General features: G+C 44.4%; 1 protein-coding gene across 3 annotated transcripts in view; it reads left to right on the top strand.

Moving 5' to 3' along the window:
* RALGPS2 (Ral GEF with PH domain and SH3 binding motif 2) overlaps positions 1-17,661 on the top strand; it is a 314,141-nt gene extending 296,480 nt beyond the window's left edge. For all 3 annotated transcript variants that reach the window (XM_075067906.1, XM_075067905.1, XM_075067907.1), the window contains 2 exons: positions 7,700-7,791; positions 11,412-17,661. In XM_075067906.1, coding sequence (XP_074924007.1) covers positions 7,700-7,791; positions 11,412-11,441 — 122 coding nt within the window. In that variant the 3' untranslated portion in view covers positions 11,442-17,661. The remainder of the gene's footprint in view (positions 1-7,699; positions 7,792-11,411) is intronic.
* Positions 17,662-17,893: the final 232 nt, after the last annotated feature.

Below are 17,893 nucleotides of genomic sequence, written 5' to 3'. Positions count from 1 at the left end.
CAGAGATTCCTGCCTCCCTCGGCGTCTTCCTCCAGGTGAGTGCTGAGGGGAAGGGACAGGAGGAAGGCTGCAAGCACGTGTGCCTTCTCCCCTCTCCCCTTCCCCTCCTGACCTGCAACACCCAGCGGCTGCCTCTGCCTTCTGCGGGCCAGCGTCTCTCCTTGCCTAGCAACAACAGCTGCTGCTTCCGGGAGACAGCTGGCCAGCGCGGGGCCCTGTCAGGCGCGGGGCCCGATTCAGGGGAATCGGGCAAATCAGCCTAAGGCCGGCCCTGTTTGGAACAGCTCACAGCTCTCCTGCATTTCACTCTGGTTTTCTTGGCAACATTTTAAAAATAAATTATTAAGCAATTTGGAAGGAGGGGCTATCACAGTTCAGGGCAAGTGCACCCATATTCCCCCTCCAGGGTCCATCAAGTGTACCCACTCTTAGGCTTCCAGCTCCACAGCATCACCTCTGTTGGACAGAGACATGTCTTTCTTCCTCCTGACCAACATATTTCCAGGCTGCACAGTTCCCTGCCTACACTGTGAATTCCGCAGCAAGTCAGACTGCTTCAGCAGGCCTGCATTGCTTTCTCCTCAGAAGCGATAAACAGTGTAATTGTGCAGTTAAGTTACCACATAGCTCCTTCAGAGAACGCACATTTATTCTTAAGGTAAAAGCGATACAGAGTACATATTAAAAACAATAAAAGAATATACACACATGCTAATAAGCTTACCAGCAATCACCCCAATGCATGAAGGACTCTGGCAGGTGAACAGTTCTTCAGACCTCACCAACAGGTTTTTCTATGGTCACAAGTTCATAACAGCTGTTAGCTCAGAACAGTCACACTCATGAAAAGTTTAGTTGCCCCTTTATACAGCCAGTATCTTTGAACTGGAAATAGATCATTTGTGGGCAATGGGTCTCTTCTCAGTTAGTAGCTTCAAAAGGCTGGATTTTTGCATAATCAGAGGAGTTACATTTGTATATAGTTGTCCCTAAAGGTTTCTTGGGAAACTCACTTAGCTTTAAAAGTTCATTGTTTCAAATAGTCCTTCGAAGCTCATAATGCCTCCCAGTTTTACATTAGTCATTTTTCTTCTCCCTTAGAGATGTTATATACAACCTCATAGTAATATATAAACATTTGCATTTTTAATGTAATGGACACCTAAGATACTTAAACTTAATTCAGTAAGGTTTGTCCAGGAAATTGCCCCATCTGTCACAGGTACCATGGACAAAAAGTACTTTGGTCACAACATTCTAAATAATTTGGTGAGATCGGGGTTTTGGGGGGATTTTTGTTTTTATTTTCTTTCGTTCTTCTTCGAGTGCTTGCTCATATCCATTCCAATTAGGTGTGCGTGCGCTGCGTGCACGTTCGTCGGAAGATTTTTACCCTAGTAACACCCGGCGGGTCGGCTGGGCGCCCCCTGGCGTGGCGCCGCTATGGCACCGAATATATACCCCTGCCTACCCGTCCGCTCCTCAGTTCCTTCTTACTGCCCATGTCGGTCATTGGAACAGTAGAGCGCGGCTTAGCCTTTCTCCACTTACCTAGCTCTTCACCTGTTCTTGTACTTTCTGTGTATATAGTTTTATAGTTGTACTTTATTCCTTATTAGTTCTGTTAACGTACTTAGTGTATATAGTTTAGAGGGTTGGGGATTAGCCCCTTCACTTCTCTCGGGGCCGGGGCCCGGGCCCATGCCTGGCTGACCGGGTTTCAAGCAGTGCTCGGCCTGCCGCTGTCCGATGCCAACGGGAGACCCCCACAATCGCTGCCTGAAATGCCTGGGGGAATCTCATCTGACTGATAAGTGCCGCATTTGTAAATCATTCAAACCGCGGACAAAAAAGGAGCGAGACTCTCGTTTAAAACAGCTCCTAATGGAGGCAGCCCTCACTCCTCCAGCCTCGGCACCGAGTGCCGCACAGCCCGCGCTGGGGAGAAGTGCTTCATCAGCACCGGAGAGCACCGGCACTGTCAGGACACCCCGACACCAGCCATCTCCGGCACAAAAGGCAGCCCGGCACCACTCCCTCTCCCCGCGGGCCAAGCAGGCTAAAGTTCCCGCAGCTACAACTCTTCCACCTTGGACTGAGCACCAACCACAGCCGAGTCCCCCGGCACCAACACCTGCCGTGGCACCGGCGGTATCAGCACCGTAGATTCCGGCCATGCAAGAGCCGTTGAGTCAGGTGCGCGACAGCTCCCCGGCACGTGCCTTGGTTGAGCTTCTCGTTCCCACTAAGCCAGAGACCTTCTCGACGGCGAGGGAACTTATTGCTCTAACAAAGCCCACCCTGCCTCAACCCCTGGCACCGCCGGTCCGGGTTGTTACGTTACTGGGAAAGCCTGCTCTGGTCAGGCCACCCTCCACTGAAGCTGCCGGCAGGCACCATTCGAGATCGAGATCCCGGTCTCATTGCCGGTCCAGATCCAGGCGCCGCTCGCAGTCCCGGTACCGATCCCCGTCTCGGTACTGGTCGTACTCGCGGCACCGCTCCAGGTCTCGATCTCCGGACAGATACTCCGCACGGTGGTCCAGCTCCTGGCACCGCTCCCGCCGTAGTCGCTCTTACCACCGAGCTTCTCGATCCCGGTCGACCTCCCGGCACCGCACTGGTCGCAGGTCCCAGTAGTCCTCTCGGCACCGGTACAACTCCCGGTACCGTTCTCCGGTGGGGCACGATGTTGGGTACCCTGCTCACAGGGGTCCCTCTCACGGACTCTTGGCTCCGCCATGGCCATCACAACACCCATCGGAGTCTTCCCGCGCTGACAGCGCTGTCTATGGGGATTTGGACCCACAGAGGCATGTCCTCCCAGAGGCCCAGAGCATGGAACAAGCTCCACAGTGGTCATTCTGGACGCCCTGGGCATATCACCAGGCCCAGGGCGAACCCACAGTTACATCTCGGTCCGCCCCGTCAGACCATCGTGCACCGGAGGCCACTATCAGCCGTCCTCCTCCAGCAGATACGGTCGTTTCGGCTTTGACGCAGGACCCTCAGGTCCTCCCAGACTCCAATGCTCCCCTGGAACAGGAGCCCCAGCACGAGCCACTCGTGCCGGGCCTGTCGTCCTCCTCCTCGCCAGATGAGGCAGTAGCCGGTACGACAGCATCGGGCCCGCCCCCGATTGACCTCCGAGCCCACCAGATCTCTCCGGCGAGTTGCTTTAAATATCAACCTGCAGGTGGAGGAGTTCCGGAGGTGGAGGACCGTCGTAGACATATTATCCGCAGATGCCCCGACTCGCGTGGCTCTGCCATTTATTCGGTCTATCCAAGCCAAAGCAGACACTATTTGGCAGTCTCCAGCATCTATCCCTCCTACGGCCAGAGGCGTGGAAAGAAAATATATGGTACCCTCTAAAGGGTATGAATATCTATATACCCATCCTCCTCCATGCTCTCTGGTCGTGCAATCTGTAAATGAGAGAGAGCGCCATGGCGAACAAGCCCCTGCCCCAAAATCGTGGGAGGCTAGATGGATGGATCTGCTGGGGCGTAAGGTCTACTCCGCCAGGGGCCTTAACTGCGGGTAGCTAACCAGCAGGCCCTCCTCAGCAGGTACAATTATAACACCTGGCAGTCGATGGGTAAGTTCGCTGAACTGATCCCACAGGACTCCTGGCCAGAATTTCACAGCCTCCTTGAGGAAGGGAAGAAAGTAGCTCGGACTTCCCTACAGGCCTCTCTCGATGCTGCTGACTCGGCGGCTAGAACCGTAGCCTCCGGGATTACGCTGCGGAGAATATCGTGGTTGCAAGTCTTGGGTCTACCCCCCGAGCTACAACATACTATTCAGGACCTTCCGTTCGAGGGCCGTGGCCTTTTCTCGGAGAAAACGGACCCTAGACTCCAGAGTCTCAAAGACAATCACATTATCATGCGTTCCCTTGGGATGCATACCCCACAGACCCAACGCAGGTCCTTCCGGGCCCAACCGCAGCGCCCTTACCCCCCATCCCGGCCTCGACAAGACTTTAGTAGGAGGCGTCGTCGCGGGAACCGCAGACGGCAGTCGGGTTCTCAAGGAGGCCAAAATAATGGTCCCACCAAACCATCAGCGGGACCAAAGCCAAACTTTTGAAGGTGCGCCCGAGAGCAAATCACCAGTCCTTTCCCGGAATCCTCTCCAGTTTTCCAACTGTCTTTCCTCCTGCCTCCCTGCATGGGCCCAATTGACCTCAGACCGTTGGGTCCTACGCACGGTGGAGTTTGGATACCACTTCCAGTTTATTTCTCACCCACCCTCCCCGTCCCTCTTCGGGGACCCCTCTCACGAGCAACTCCTCTGGCAGGAGATCCGCACACTCCTCAAAATCGGAGCTATAGAGGAGGTACCGGAGGAGTTCGGGGCAAGGGGTTTTACTCCCGATACTTCTTAATCCCCAAGACAAAAGGAGGTCTCTGACCCATCCTGGACCTCCGCGGTCTCAACGCCTTCCTAAAGAAGTTGAAGTTCCGCATGGTGTGCCTGGGGACCATCATCCCATCCCTGGATCCGGGAGACTGGTACGCTGCTCTCGACATGAAGGATGCATACTTCCATATCTCCATTTACCCTTCGCACAGACAGTACCTACAGTTTATGGTGCATCGTCGACACTACCAATTTACGGTCCTCCCGTTCAGCCTCTCCACTGCCCCACGCGTCTTCACAAAGTGTATGGCTGTAGCGGCCGCCTTCCTCCGTTGTCGGCGCATCCACGTCTTCCCCTACCTAGACGACTGGCTTATCCGTGGGACCTCCGAGGCTCGGGTCTCCAGACATGTTGCCATCGTCATGGACCTATTCGAGCGATTGGGCCTGATGGTCAATATAGGCAAGTCCACTCTAGTGCCCACTCAAAGAATCGAATTCATTGGAGCCGTTCTAGACTCCACGCTGGCAACAGCCTACCTCCCGCTATCCTGGTTTTGGACAATAGTCGCCGCCATAGAAAGCCTTCAGACCTTCCCGACGACCTCAGTCCATGCCTGCCTCAGCCTCCTCGACCATATGGCTGCGTGCACTTTCGTGACCAAGCACGTCAAACTTCGCCTTCATCCCCTTCAAGTCTGGCTGACCTCCATTTACCACCCACACAGGGATGCCATAGACATGGTCATCACAGTTCCTCAGAGTGTCTTAGGCTCCCTCAACTGGTGGCTAACACTTTCCCTGGTGTGCAGAGGCATGCCGTTCCACCCGAGACAGCCGTCTGTATTCCTAACAACGGACGCGTAGTCTCTTGGCTGGGGGGCGCACACAGGCCATCATCGCACGCAAGGCCTCTGGTCTGCCCAGGAGCTGACGTTGCACATAAACGTTCAGGAGCTACGAGCGGTCCACCTTGCCTGCCAGGCTTTCCTTCATCATCTGCAGGACCGTTGCATTTTAGTGCTCACGGACAACACCACCACGATGCACTACATAAACAAGCAGGGAGGGACTCGTTCTCTCCCTCTTTGTCAGGAGGCGATCCAACTGTGGGAATTTTGTATAGCCCATTCTATAGACCTAGTGGCGTCCTTCCTTCCGGGGGTCCAGAACACACTAGCAGACCAGCTCAGCAGGTCATTTCTCGCCCATGAGTGGTCACTTCGCCCGGACGTAGTTCATTCCATCTTCCAGAAGTGGGGTGTTCCCCACATAGACCTCTTCGCCTCCCGCAGCAACCGGAAGCGTCAGAGGTTCTGCTCCTTCCAGGGCCTCGCCCCGGGCTCAATATCAGACGCCTTCCTAATGTCTTGGTCGAACCACCTGCTTTACGCCTTCCCACCCTTTCCGTTGGTGCACAAGGTTCTCGTGAAACTTCGCAGGGACAGGGCTTGTCTGATTCTGATCGCCCCTGCGTGGCCCCGGCAACACTGGTACACCACGTTGCTGGACCACTCGATAGCCAACCCGATTCCCCTGCCCCTCTATCAGGACCTGATAACGCAGGACCACGGCAGGCTTCTCCACCCAGACCTGCAATCTCTCCGTCTTACGGCGTGGCTCCTGCTTGGTTAACTCAATTGGAGTTACGCTGCTCTACCCCGGTGCAAGAGGTACTCCTGGGGAGCAGGAAACCCTCCACGTGAGCTACATACTTGGCCAAGTGGAAACGGTTCTCTTACTGGTGTCAGGGGCAGAATGCAGCACCTACCGGGGTTCCCATCCCCACAATATTAGATTACCTCTTGCATCTCAAGCAGCAGGACCTCACGCTATCATCTTTGCGAGTACACCTAGCGGCTATCTCTACCTTCCACCCCGGAGAAGGCACTTACTCCGTTTTCTCCCACCCTATGGTCTTAATGTTCCTCAAGGGGCTGGAACGCCTTTTTCCCCTGGTGCGACGCCCCGCCCCTGCCTGGGACCTCAATTTGGTTTTGACAAGACTTACGCCCCCCCACGTTCGAGCCCTTGGCGACCTGTTCACTCCTATATTTATCGTGGAAAACGGCATTCCTTGTAGCCATTACATCGGCTAGGAGAGTCTCGGAGCTTCGGGCTCTAATGGTGGACCCGCCTTACACGAAAGTCCACAAGGACAAGGTGCAGCTACGCCCGCATCCAGCGTTCCTCCCCAAGGTGGTTTCGTCCTTTCACCTCAACCAGGACATATTCCTTCTGGTCTTCTTCCCCAAGCCCCACGCATCACGTAGGGAGCAACAGTTGCACTCGCTGGACATCCGTAGGGCACTAGCCTTCTATATTGACCGCACGAGGTCCTTCCGTAAAACGCCCCAACTCTTTGTTGCAGTGGCGGACCGGATGAAAGGACAGCCCGTCTCTTCCCAGAGGATTTCATCCTGGGTGACGGCATGCATCCGGGCTTGCTATGAGCTCGCTCACGCCTCTCCGGGCCACGTTACCGCACATTCGACTAGGGCCCAGGCCTCGTCAGCCGCCTTCCTAGCTCGAGTGCCTATCCAGGAGATATGTCGAGCGGCTACGTAGTCTTCGGTACACACGTTTACTTCCCATTATGCCCTGGTACAACAATCCAGAGACGATGCAGCCTTTGGCTTGGCAGTCGTGCACTCTGCAGTTTCTCACTCCGACCCCACCGCCTAGGTAAGGCTTGGGATTCACCTAATTGGAATGGATATGATCAAGCACTCGAAGAAGAAAAGACGGTTACTCACCGTTGTAACTGTTCTTCGAGATGTGTTGCTCATATCCATTCCACACCCGCCCTCCTTCCCCACTATCGGAGTAGCCGGCAAGAAGGAACTGAGGAGCGGGCGGGTCGGCAGGGGTATATATTCGGTGCCGTAGCGGCGCCACGCCAGGGGGCACTCAGCCGACCCGCCGGGTGTTGCTAGGGTAAAAATCTTCCCACGAACATGCACGCAGCGCGCGCACACCTAATTGGAATGGATATGAGCAACAAATCTTGAAGAACAACAGTTACAACGGTGAGTAACCATCTTTTTTTTTTTTATTGACACTGATCTTAATAATTGGTTTGGAGGCTGTGAACTTTTGGCGGAATATAGCACATCTGTGGTATGAAGTCAAATTATATTGTTTAAATTGCAACCACACCACCCAAGGTCTAAAGTTATATGAATAGAGTTCTGTCTTTTCACTCTTCGATAATGTTTTGTTTATTTATTTAATGTATTTGTTTGAACTTCGGTAGAATTGAAGTACAGTACTGTATTTGTTCTTGTCTGATTTTTTTTAATCAATTTTTTCCGTGCCTCTGTCATTTTAGGAAATTCATACAAGTTTCAAGCTGGTAACAGAATGAATGCAATGCTGTGGTTCAAACATCTGAGCGCTGCATGCCAAAGCAACAGACAACAGGTGAGAACAATACTGTGAAATGGAGCTGAGGGCTGCTGATTGGAACTTGGCTTTGGTAACTAGCTCTGAAAGAAAACAGGGTACTAGTCAGTCAGAAGTATGTTGTTTTGCTTAAAAACTATCAATATATACAACTTGGAGGTAACATAAAGATTGTGTTCACAAACGAAGATTTAAGCCTTTATAAGGATCAAATGAAGCAACTGGGCAATTTGGAGGGGGAAGGGGTATCTTAATACTTCTAACATACTGACAGTTTTACGCATAATATATCCTTTCATATCTTTATTTTTTTAAAGACCACATACTAGGCTATTATAAAGTAATAATTCAGAACACCTTACTGGTAGTATCACTATTGTAAGCTGTGGTAGTGTTTAGAATCAGTACTGCAAAATTCTCTGTCGTGTCATTTAGGGCTGTCAATTAATTACAGTTAACTCACGCAGTTTAACTAACAAAAATTAATCATGATTAATCGCAGTTTTAATCGCACTGTTAAACAATAGAATATCAATTGAAATTTATTAAATATTTTGGATGTTTTTCTACATTTTCATTTATATTGTATTCTGTGTTGTAATTGAAATCAAAGTGTATACTCAGTCCTACTTCTTGTTCTGCCAATCACTTAGACAAACAAGTTTGTTTACATTTATGGGAGATAATGCTGCCCTCTTCTTATTTACAATGTCACCAGAAAGTGAGAACACGCATTTGCATGACGCTTTTGTGCCAGCATTGCAAGGTATTTTTGTCCTAGATATGCTAAACATTTGTATGTCCCTTCATTCTTTGGCCACCATTCCAGAGGACATTCTTCCATGCTGATGATACTACTTTAAAAAAATAAATAAATTGTTTAAATTTGTGACTGAACTCCTTGGGGGAGAATTGTATGCCCCTGCTCTGTTTTACTCGCATTCTACCATATATTTCATGTTATAGCAGTCTCAAATGATGACCCAGCTCATGTTGTTGATTTTAAGAACACTTTCACTGCAGATTTGACAAAACGCAAAGAAGGCACCAATGCAAGATTTCTAAGGATAGCTACAGCACTCGACCCAAGGTTTAAGAATCTGAAGTACCTTCCAAAATCTGAGAGATGAGGTGTGGAGCATGCTTTCAGAAGTCTTAAAAGAGCAACACTCTGCGGAAACTACAGAACCAGAACCACCAAAAAAGAAAATCAGCATTCTGCTGGTGGCATCTGACTCAGACAATTAAAATGAACATGCGTCAGTCCGTACTGCTTTGAATTGTTATTGAGCAGAACCAGTCATCAGCATAGATGTATCTCCTCTGGAATGGTGGTTGAAGCATGAAGGGACATATGAACCTTTAGCACATTTGGCACGTAAATACCTTGTTACAACAGTACCATGAGAATTCTTGTTCTCACTTTCAGGTGACATTGTAAACAAAAAGCGGACAGCATTATCTCGTGCAAATGTAAACAAATTTGTTTGTCTGAGTAATTGGCTGAACAAGAAGTAGAACTGAGTGGACTTGCATACTCTAAAATTTTATTGTAGTTGAAACCAATAATTTGAAAATGTAGAAAACATCCAAAAATATTTAAATAAATGGTATTCTATTATTGTTTAGCAGTGTGATTAATCGCACAATCAGTCGCGATTAATTGGCTACACAATATAACCTTTAATCAAATTTTGTATTGCTTATATTGATAAAAAGCATAAAGAAGCACCTGAGTCTGAACTTAGGTGGCTAGCCCATGCTGCTGCCTGTGCTGAAATTTTTAGTGTGGTAGCTCAAGTTGATCTAGTACAAGTCTACCCACCCAAGCTGGGGGACACATTGATGAGAGCTTAGCTTTGAGCCATAAGCTACATATAATGCAGTGATGTCTGTTATAAACACTCTTATTCAGTGCTACTGGTGCCTAGGAAAAGGTCACAATCCTGACAGGTGTTCAATCTACCTTGTCTTCTCTAGTCACCCATATAAATATCAGTACAGCCACTTCAGACACTTACTTAGGAAGTAGGCTTTTCAGGTCCAGTAAACCAAGTGCAGTATTAAAGTTTGGCACTGTCAGTGGTGGGGAGGCCTGTCCTAACTTTTTGCTATGTAAACACATTCATTTTGAGGAGTCAGTAATGGAAGAGGGTGAGTTTGAGATGACTAGTGACCTTGAAACAACACTTCGAATCTCACCTTTTCCAGGTGAATCTATGATCTCTTTGTGAATTGATTTCCCTTCCTGGAGTTATTCTGACCCCTTGCAGAGAGCTTAAACCTAGGACTTAATCTGCTCCCAAGAAAGCTCACAGGGTCTTCATTGTTCTGTAGACCAGGGTTTCTCAAACAGGGGTCACCATTTGTGTAGGGAAAGCCCCTGGCGGGCCGGGCCAGTTTGTGCACCTGCCCCGTCTGCAGGTCCGGCCGATCACGGCTCCCACTGGCCGCAGATCGCTGCTCCGGGCCAATGGGCGCTCTGGCCGCCACTTCCAGCAGCTCCCATTGACCTAGAGCAGCGATCCGTGGCCAGTGGGAGCCGCGATCTGCCGGACCTGCAGAAGGGGCAGGTAAACAAATGCACCCAGCCCGCCAGGGGCTTTCCCTACACAAGCGGCGACCCCTGTTTGAGAAACCGTGCTGTAGACCAAGTACCTCAGATTTGTGGAGATCTCTTTTAAGCAAGTGTACCATGAAACTGACAAGGAGTCTTTGGTTATCCCCAGATTCATTCTTCTGACTCTGAAATAGACAAACTATCCCTCTATATCAGGTCATTGAAAAAGGTTTTGAATATTTTTACTTGTCTGACCTTGGGCTCTCAAATTAACTCTCCAGCTGATGTGAGATCTCACTATGCTGAAGCTTCTAGATACATATCAAAGGGTAAAGATATTAAGCAGCTGGATCTCTTGGGGACTAAGATTTATTCCTCAGCCACAGTGCAGTTGAGGAATAACAGCTCTCTAAAAGTGCTGGCAAAATGACTTCCTCACATAGAACAAGCTGATTGTTCTAGATCTGCTCCTGGAGTATATTAGCACTTTCGCCTTTTACTAAAGATTTCCTCTGCTTTTATAGGAGCAGTGTCGTCAGCACTTCCCATTTTCTAGCTATTAAAGAATGATGAACAACACTGCTGGGCACTTCTTCCTCTCCATTATTTAGGGAATGCCTTCACAAAGATATGAGATTTACATATTCCATGAACATGGCAAGACTTGGCCTTATCCTAGTCTCTGTTCATTGGAATTCCATAAACTGGCACCTTCAGCTGCAAAGGCCTTGCGTCTGTCTCCAGTAGGCTTGTTAAACTTTAATAAATGTTAAACTCTGAATTGTGGCTAAACTACATTATGTCATAATTCACCTATAGATACAGACCAGAGCCAAATCAAGTTATAACACATTTTATAAACCATACTGCAATCTAATGTCTGCTTTCTCTGTATATATGTTTCCTATAGTTGTAGTTACTCTAGTGCTGCTTGACAGGTTGTATTTACCCTTTTTTTTGTAGAGGGGAGAGGTAAACTGAACATTTTAAACTTGCATGGGGTGAGTTCTGAAAAGATGAAATATGGAAAGCCAATTCTCAAAATAAAAATCAGCTGTTACTCGTGTTTTTGTTTTAGGTTCCTGCCAACTTGATGTCTTTTGAGTAAAAAGCTAATTCAAAACATGAAAGAGAACAATTTGATGAACTGTTTGTCTCATAATTTGAGCATGACGTCCTGAAGAAAGCGTGCCAGCTATACATTTATTTCTGTGCCAGAACAGAACCTAAAGGCTCAATCTCTAAATGCTGGAGTACTAACAGTTTGGGGAATGGATTCCCTGAGTGAAAAATGGAGTTGCAACATGAATTGCCATGGACCATGCTTAATATTTTCTGAACTGACCTGTGGAAACCACTGCCTTAAAGAGTGAAAGGATAACCAACATGAAACACCAAATAGTGTGTGTGAAACTAATGGCGGTGCTGTGCTTGGATTAAATAGGTTGTAGCTAATCTGCATTTCTTTTCACTTTATACTAATTTGGGGGGGGGGGGGGAAACCACCTTTTTAGTATTCTTTAAAAAGGGTCTAACCATATTCTTAAGGGTTGCATCAACATCTGGGTTTAGACTAAGGATATAGCGGTACTTACACATTCTAGGGATGGTGTTTAGACTATATTAGCAGCCTTCAATTGGAGCTTCTCTCAGGCTCACTTGAGCTGGAGCATCATTAATTTTCTCAGACCTAGACTATGAGAGCTGTAACAAATGCAACTTTTTTTCTTTTTTTGTTTTAAGTACTAAACTTGGTAACCTTAGTACTGTATAGGAACCTTACTTCTTGCCAGTGGCACAAAGGCTGAGTGTTTGTACAGCACGCTTTTTCTTGTAAGCAGGATTGTGATACATGCTTGTCTAGTTCCTGGTTGAAGAATAGTCTGTTTTGGATTTAATTGGGAGCTGTGAGGTGTCATCAGGTCAGAACTGAGTGTTTTCTTCTCATTGTGTTTTTACACTGGTTACTTTCCTGCATGTGGTGGTTCCACTACACAACAAACACTGGATATAGCTCACAGAGATGTTTTCCTTCTCTGGAGGAATGTTTCCCTAGGTACAGTTAAAGGGAGGGAAAAGCAGAAGACACTCTCTCAGGGTAAGATCCTTCAGAGTATCAGTTTTATAAGACCTCATTTTTTACAGTGTTTGAGAGACACAATGTCAAAGTTTCCGTATTTTCATTTTGAAAAAAATGGTTTTAATTATCTGTATTGTTCAAGATTTAGGAGCTCGAACTGTATTTGCAATTTTTAGAGAAGTTTAATCTAGGAAAGAAAAATAGGATGGACTAGATAATCAAAACCTTTTTCCTATATATGAATAATTCTTTGTCACTAAATATACTTCCTCAAAAAATTTAAAATCCCAAACAGGAGGACAAATTTGCTTTGTTCTATGCATTAGATTTTCATTCGTGCCTTATTTTGGGTTCTTTTAAGTTACTTAATTATAGTCTCTTGTCACAAAGCCCTATTTAAGATTCGGAACATTGATCTTCATAAATATGGAAGAAATTCCAATAGTGTCCAGGAAAACTTCTTGAAAAAATAGTAGATATTCCCCTGAGATTGTAATTTAAAAGCAGTAAATAAGCTTACAGGTGCACCCCTAGATTTTCTAAAACTATCCAGTAGTCTCTTGTAATGAGTTCTTTTGATAATCTAGGGGGGCGGGAAATTCCGGAGGTGGTAATTTGTTTGGTAATGTACATTTCATTTACTAAATCAGGGTAAGGGGATAGAATTTCACACATTAAAGTTCCCAAAATCAATATCACATTTTCTTAACAGAAATCATTCGTTTGTGACTGATGAGGCAGAGGAGGAAGGTTGCTGTCCTATTGAGAGAACAAACTAGCATAAAGAGAGATCCGTTCTGGGGGAAGAGAGAGGTGGAAAGTTGGGGCATTTCCAAATGTTACTCTGTGAAATCTGTTTTTGGTATAAAGAGGATATAGTAGATGCACACTTCCGTGTCACACTTACACAATTTGGTGTCACTTTGTATATCTCTTTCTGTGGAGAGTGAATAATCAGTTCTGATCCTGAAGTAGTATATCTTGAAAGGAGGTTGCTCGTGACGAATCACTTTTCAGTTCAAACATCACTTAACCCATGTTGGGTGTAAAACAGAGACAACATCTTAATAGCCAACAGTATTACTGTAATAGATTTTGCACAGCTTTAGTTTTTGGTTTGCATTTTTAAAATTACTTAGTGTATGTTTCTTCTCAAAAGTGTTTTTTAACAAAATGTGTGTACTTTTTTTAAGCATTGTGTATGGTAACCCTGTGGATTTTGAATTTTTTTAATAAGCTAATTTAGATGCATCGCAGGTTTATATCTATTCTTATGTTTGTGAGAGGAAACATGAAACTGGGAGCCACAGCCTGACATCACACAGCTTTGCTAAAGACAGTTGGGTCAGAAGGTGTTGTTTTTGTTCTTTGAATTTATCCAGCTGTATTTTCTTCTGTTTTTATGGTACATAGAGTAAGATGGGGAAAGCAGTGCTGAGCCCTTGTCAATAGTCACCATTAGATGAACTGTTGCCTGTAGCTGCTCTCTACTTATTTAGACATCATATATCATTTTGATCTTTATTTTTCTAGCCTCAAATATCTCATTTTTCATGGGAGAACTGTTGAAAAAAGAAGCCTCTTAAAATGTTTAGCAAGAGTAATGAGAGAGAATGATTAATGAAAACATTTTTAGATACTTAGTACCAGAAGTTCAATATTTAGTTCTGTTTTATCCCGTTAGTGTTTATGTGGCAATCTGAAGGATTACTGGAATTAAGACTTCACATCTTTTGAATTGGAAGATTATTAGGGACAAGTGATTTTTTTCTCTCCTGAGAGGAAACCTGTCACAGAAAGCTTAAATAGAATGACAACTCAAATCAACTATGAAGAGCACAGTAATCCACTTCTCTGTAAAAAGTAGTAGTTAAACAAAACGTTTAAAGTAGTAATGGGAAAACAATACAGCAGCCCGATATAGACAGGTAAGGATGCACTATCCAGAATGTCAGCCAGTTGATTGTGTTTGTCTTTGGTTTATCTTGCAATGTTTTTCGTTAGTTTTTACTTTCGGTAACTGTTGAAACTTTGCAGCTAACATTCATAACTTTGTTTTGTTGTATTTATATCTTTAGCTGAAAGAGGTCTCTTGAGATGTCTTGCAGAACAAAAGATCCATTATTACAGGAATCTGGACAAAAATAGTTCAGAGTAGATCTTCCTGGCTGGGTTATATGTAAATGTTGATCATCTGCTGACTGGTATACAAAGGCACTTTTTCACAGTTCACTTCCTACAAGATTTTTAGTTTAAACACCAACAGAGAATCCACCCAGTTTAGAGAATTAGTTGTGGTGATACTAAATGTAGTGCACTCCTAATACATCTCTGGCTATCGTAAATTGAAGTACTAAATGCTAACTTAATTTTCACTTTCTAATTTAATGCTGTTTCTTCATAACTTCAGCTACATTTAATCAAATGCCTTCCATTTCAGTGTTCTTAAAGAGCTATTGTTAGTCACAATTCATTTTACAAAATGGGATCTATACAATTTGAGTTAATCTAGGCATGTGCTTCATTTTACTAACCATTTCTTGTGGAAAATGCCGTTGAAACATTGCCCAAATTACTCTGATTCAATGTGCATTTGAGTTAAGTATGTGCCACCTGGTTTTAATACCCAACTTTTAACCTTTCCTACAAGGAACTTTTCATAGATTCTAACAAGCAGATCAGTAAGATCTGAAAAGCTCACTATGCTGAAAATCGTGGCAGGGCGTTCTTCACTTCCTCAATTCTGCACTCTCACATGTGGTCCTTTTGGGGAATTGACTATTTGTTAACTTTTCCTCTCGGAATTCAGATGTGTTATAAAAGAATTTGCAGCAATGTTATTGCTGCTAGCAGTACATTTACTACTGAAAATGAAAACATAAAAGAAACAAACTATCAAGGAAACACGAAAGAATGCAACGCAGTTGCATCAGTTTATTTTTGTTGATTGACATTAGCTATGTAGTTTAATGCTAGTTTCCTTGCCACATTTTAAGTGCGCTTATTTGCAATTAAATTTTTAGAAGACTGTAATCTTCCACCGTTAATGAGAAACGTAAGAAGGTTGTCAACTGGAAGATGCTTTCCCTTCCAACAGAAGTAAATGTAGCTTTGTGCTGCTAAGGCACTGTGGGCAGTTGTATCCCTTTTGATAAAAGGAAAATTGTGTGGTGGTGTTTTTCTGGCTCCTGGAGTGGCATTTTTCTTCATTCTCCTCCTCTGGTATTTTCATTCACAATCAGTAGAAGTCCTAATCTTTTCCAGCTATTTTAGTATACCGCCTGCTCTAAGCTTCAGAACACTAGACCTGGTACTAAATCACACCAATGAGTTGTTTGTTCTTGCTACGAGGTCAACTTTTAAAAACATAATTATTTAAATACCAACCCTTTCATTTTTTCTTTGCCTTTCCCTAAAAATGGCTTGTGTCTAAAGTAAACAGATTTGGTGTTTGGGAGAGTTGTAATTGAAGGAATCTATATAAATGAATGTTGAACTACTTCAGTGGGTACAAATGAACTTCTTTCTGGTCATCATCCAAACTTTTGTGGGGAGGCAGACACTTGGATCTGAGAGAGACTGGTCAGTGCCTTATTGTCAGTTTAGAGTCCAGTTCTATTGTTCTAGAGCTGAAAATATAATAGCAACCACTGGACTGAATTACTTTCCCTGATTTCTGTAGTGTGTACCCTCTTTCCCAACATTTTTACTTTCTAACAGAAGGAATTAGTCAATTTTGGTCTATGTAAGATAGATATGGTTTAAATTACTAAACTGTTTTTCTAGGTTTGGTAATTTTTTTTAGCAGAAGCAGCCATTGACAGATTTGTCTGCGGCTTTTATCAGAACTGTCTAAACCATCTTGTAACAATTTTGCTTTAAAATATGAAACATTTGTAATGTCAAGCATAAGAGGAAAAAAAGCAGCAAGAATAAATAAGGATCAGAGGGCATTCTGAGTAATTTCTAGTGTTTGTGAACTTTAGTTCTCCTAGCTTAAAAATGAGGATTCTCTTCCTTTTTATTCCTTTGAAACACTATACTATACAAATGTGAAAGGACTATACCTACTAACCTTTTTTGTTAATTTAGAATAAATATCAAGGAGAAACTTCAAAAAAAAAAAAAAAAACTGGACAAACTGTATATTGTAGTTTTTCTTGACATACTTTAAGCTCATTTCTTCAGGGGTGGTTTGTTCTATTTCTAGTGTCATACCATTTAGTGAAAATTAAGTTTCCCTACAAGAGATGTGTGAGCTTTGAAGCATTAAGCGTTGAAGCACATAGCTTTGGAGGGAGAAATTAATTAATAAGCTTTCACACATTGAGGTTCTTTTAGCAATGGAAGCCACATACAATAGAATATTCATTTTCCTCTAAGACATTATGGTAGAAAACAGAGCATTTCCTCTGCAGTGTTTTTAACTTCAGATGTTTGAAAGGAAAAGCATAACCAAGCACAGACATGATCAGCCTTAAAGGGTTCTTCAGTGACAATTGAAAGGATTAGCCCAAGGTGAAGAAAGCAGAGGTTTGAATCTAGCCATGCATGTTACAGAACAGAGTTGAGGATTTTTCTCAAGGACTATTGCTTAAAAAAAAAAGTGCCACAATGAGATGGAGGCTTTTGCAGATCACACTGTGGTGGCTCATTTCTGGACCTTTTCCTCAAACAGCCAGGAGTAACATAAACATTCAGTTTCTTCTGTGCACTTGATTAGCATCAAATTTACCTTAGTGGAAGAGGGTTGTGGCCTCCAATTCCCCAGCAAAACTCTTGCCATTCCAGAACTCCTCCCAAATATGGTCCAAAAGTAGTAAAAGTTGACCAATTAAATAGGGGAAAAAAAGCATCTTTAGGGTTCACCCGTTTACAGAGCCCTTGACTCCTTGCATACAGATAAATACACCTATTCAAGCCCTACTGTAGTAGTGCAGAGGCTGGGGAAATCATACTATCTATAATAATCCAGGAAGAAAAAACAAAGATTGTTTATCATATAAACACAAGCCATTTTTAATGTTATTCTTCCATGTTGACTTCAGATGCTATAGTGATAGTAATTGCACTATGACCTCTATGAGTGACGTGCAGTTAGACTGTCCTCTAGCTTTTTTTCTTCTTCTTTTTTAAATACTTTAGTGTGGGTGTGTGTGAAATTGTATGTTTGCATAAGCTAGTTTAAAATTACTTTAAGTACCAATTTCAGAAATCTTTCCTACTGAAATAAATTATTTAAAATGTGGATTTGTGTGAACTATCAGTTTATTTTTCATAAGCATATTGATATTGCAGCCACTCTCGAGCACAGAATTTGGTTCTTTCCAAATACATTGATGCCCAGGATCAGCTGGAATTTGTGTATTATAAGCACTTTTCAATGGTCTTGTGAAGAACAGCATGAAAATAATAATATACCACTACAAATGAACACGATAAAGAAATCAGTAAACTAACCAGGAAAACAGTTAACTGAA

The sequence above is a fragment of the Chelonoidis abingdonii genome, chromosome 7, assembly GCF_003597395.2.
Source record: "Chelonoidis abingdonii isolate Lonesome George chromosome 7, CheloAbing_2.0, whole genome shotgun sequence".
Classification (NCBI taxonomy): domain Eukaryota; kingdom Metazoa; phylum Chordata; order Testudines; family Testudinidae; genus Chelonoidis; species Chelonoidis abingdonii.
The sequence above is the reverse complement of the archived record's forward strand: the minus strand, read 5'-3'. Positions and strand labels throughout refer to the sequence as shown.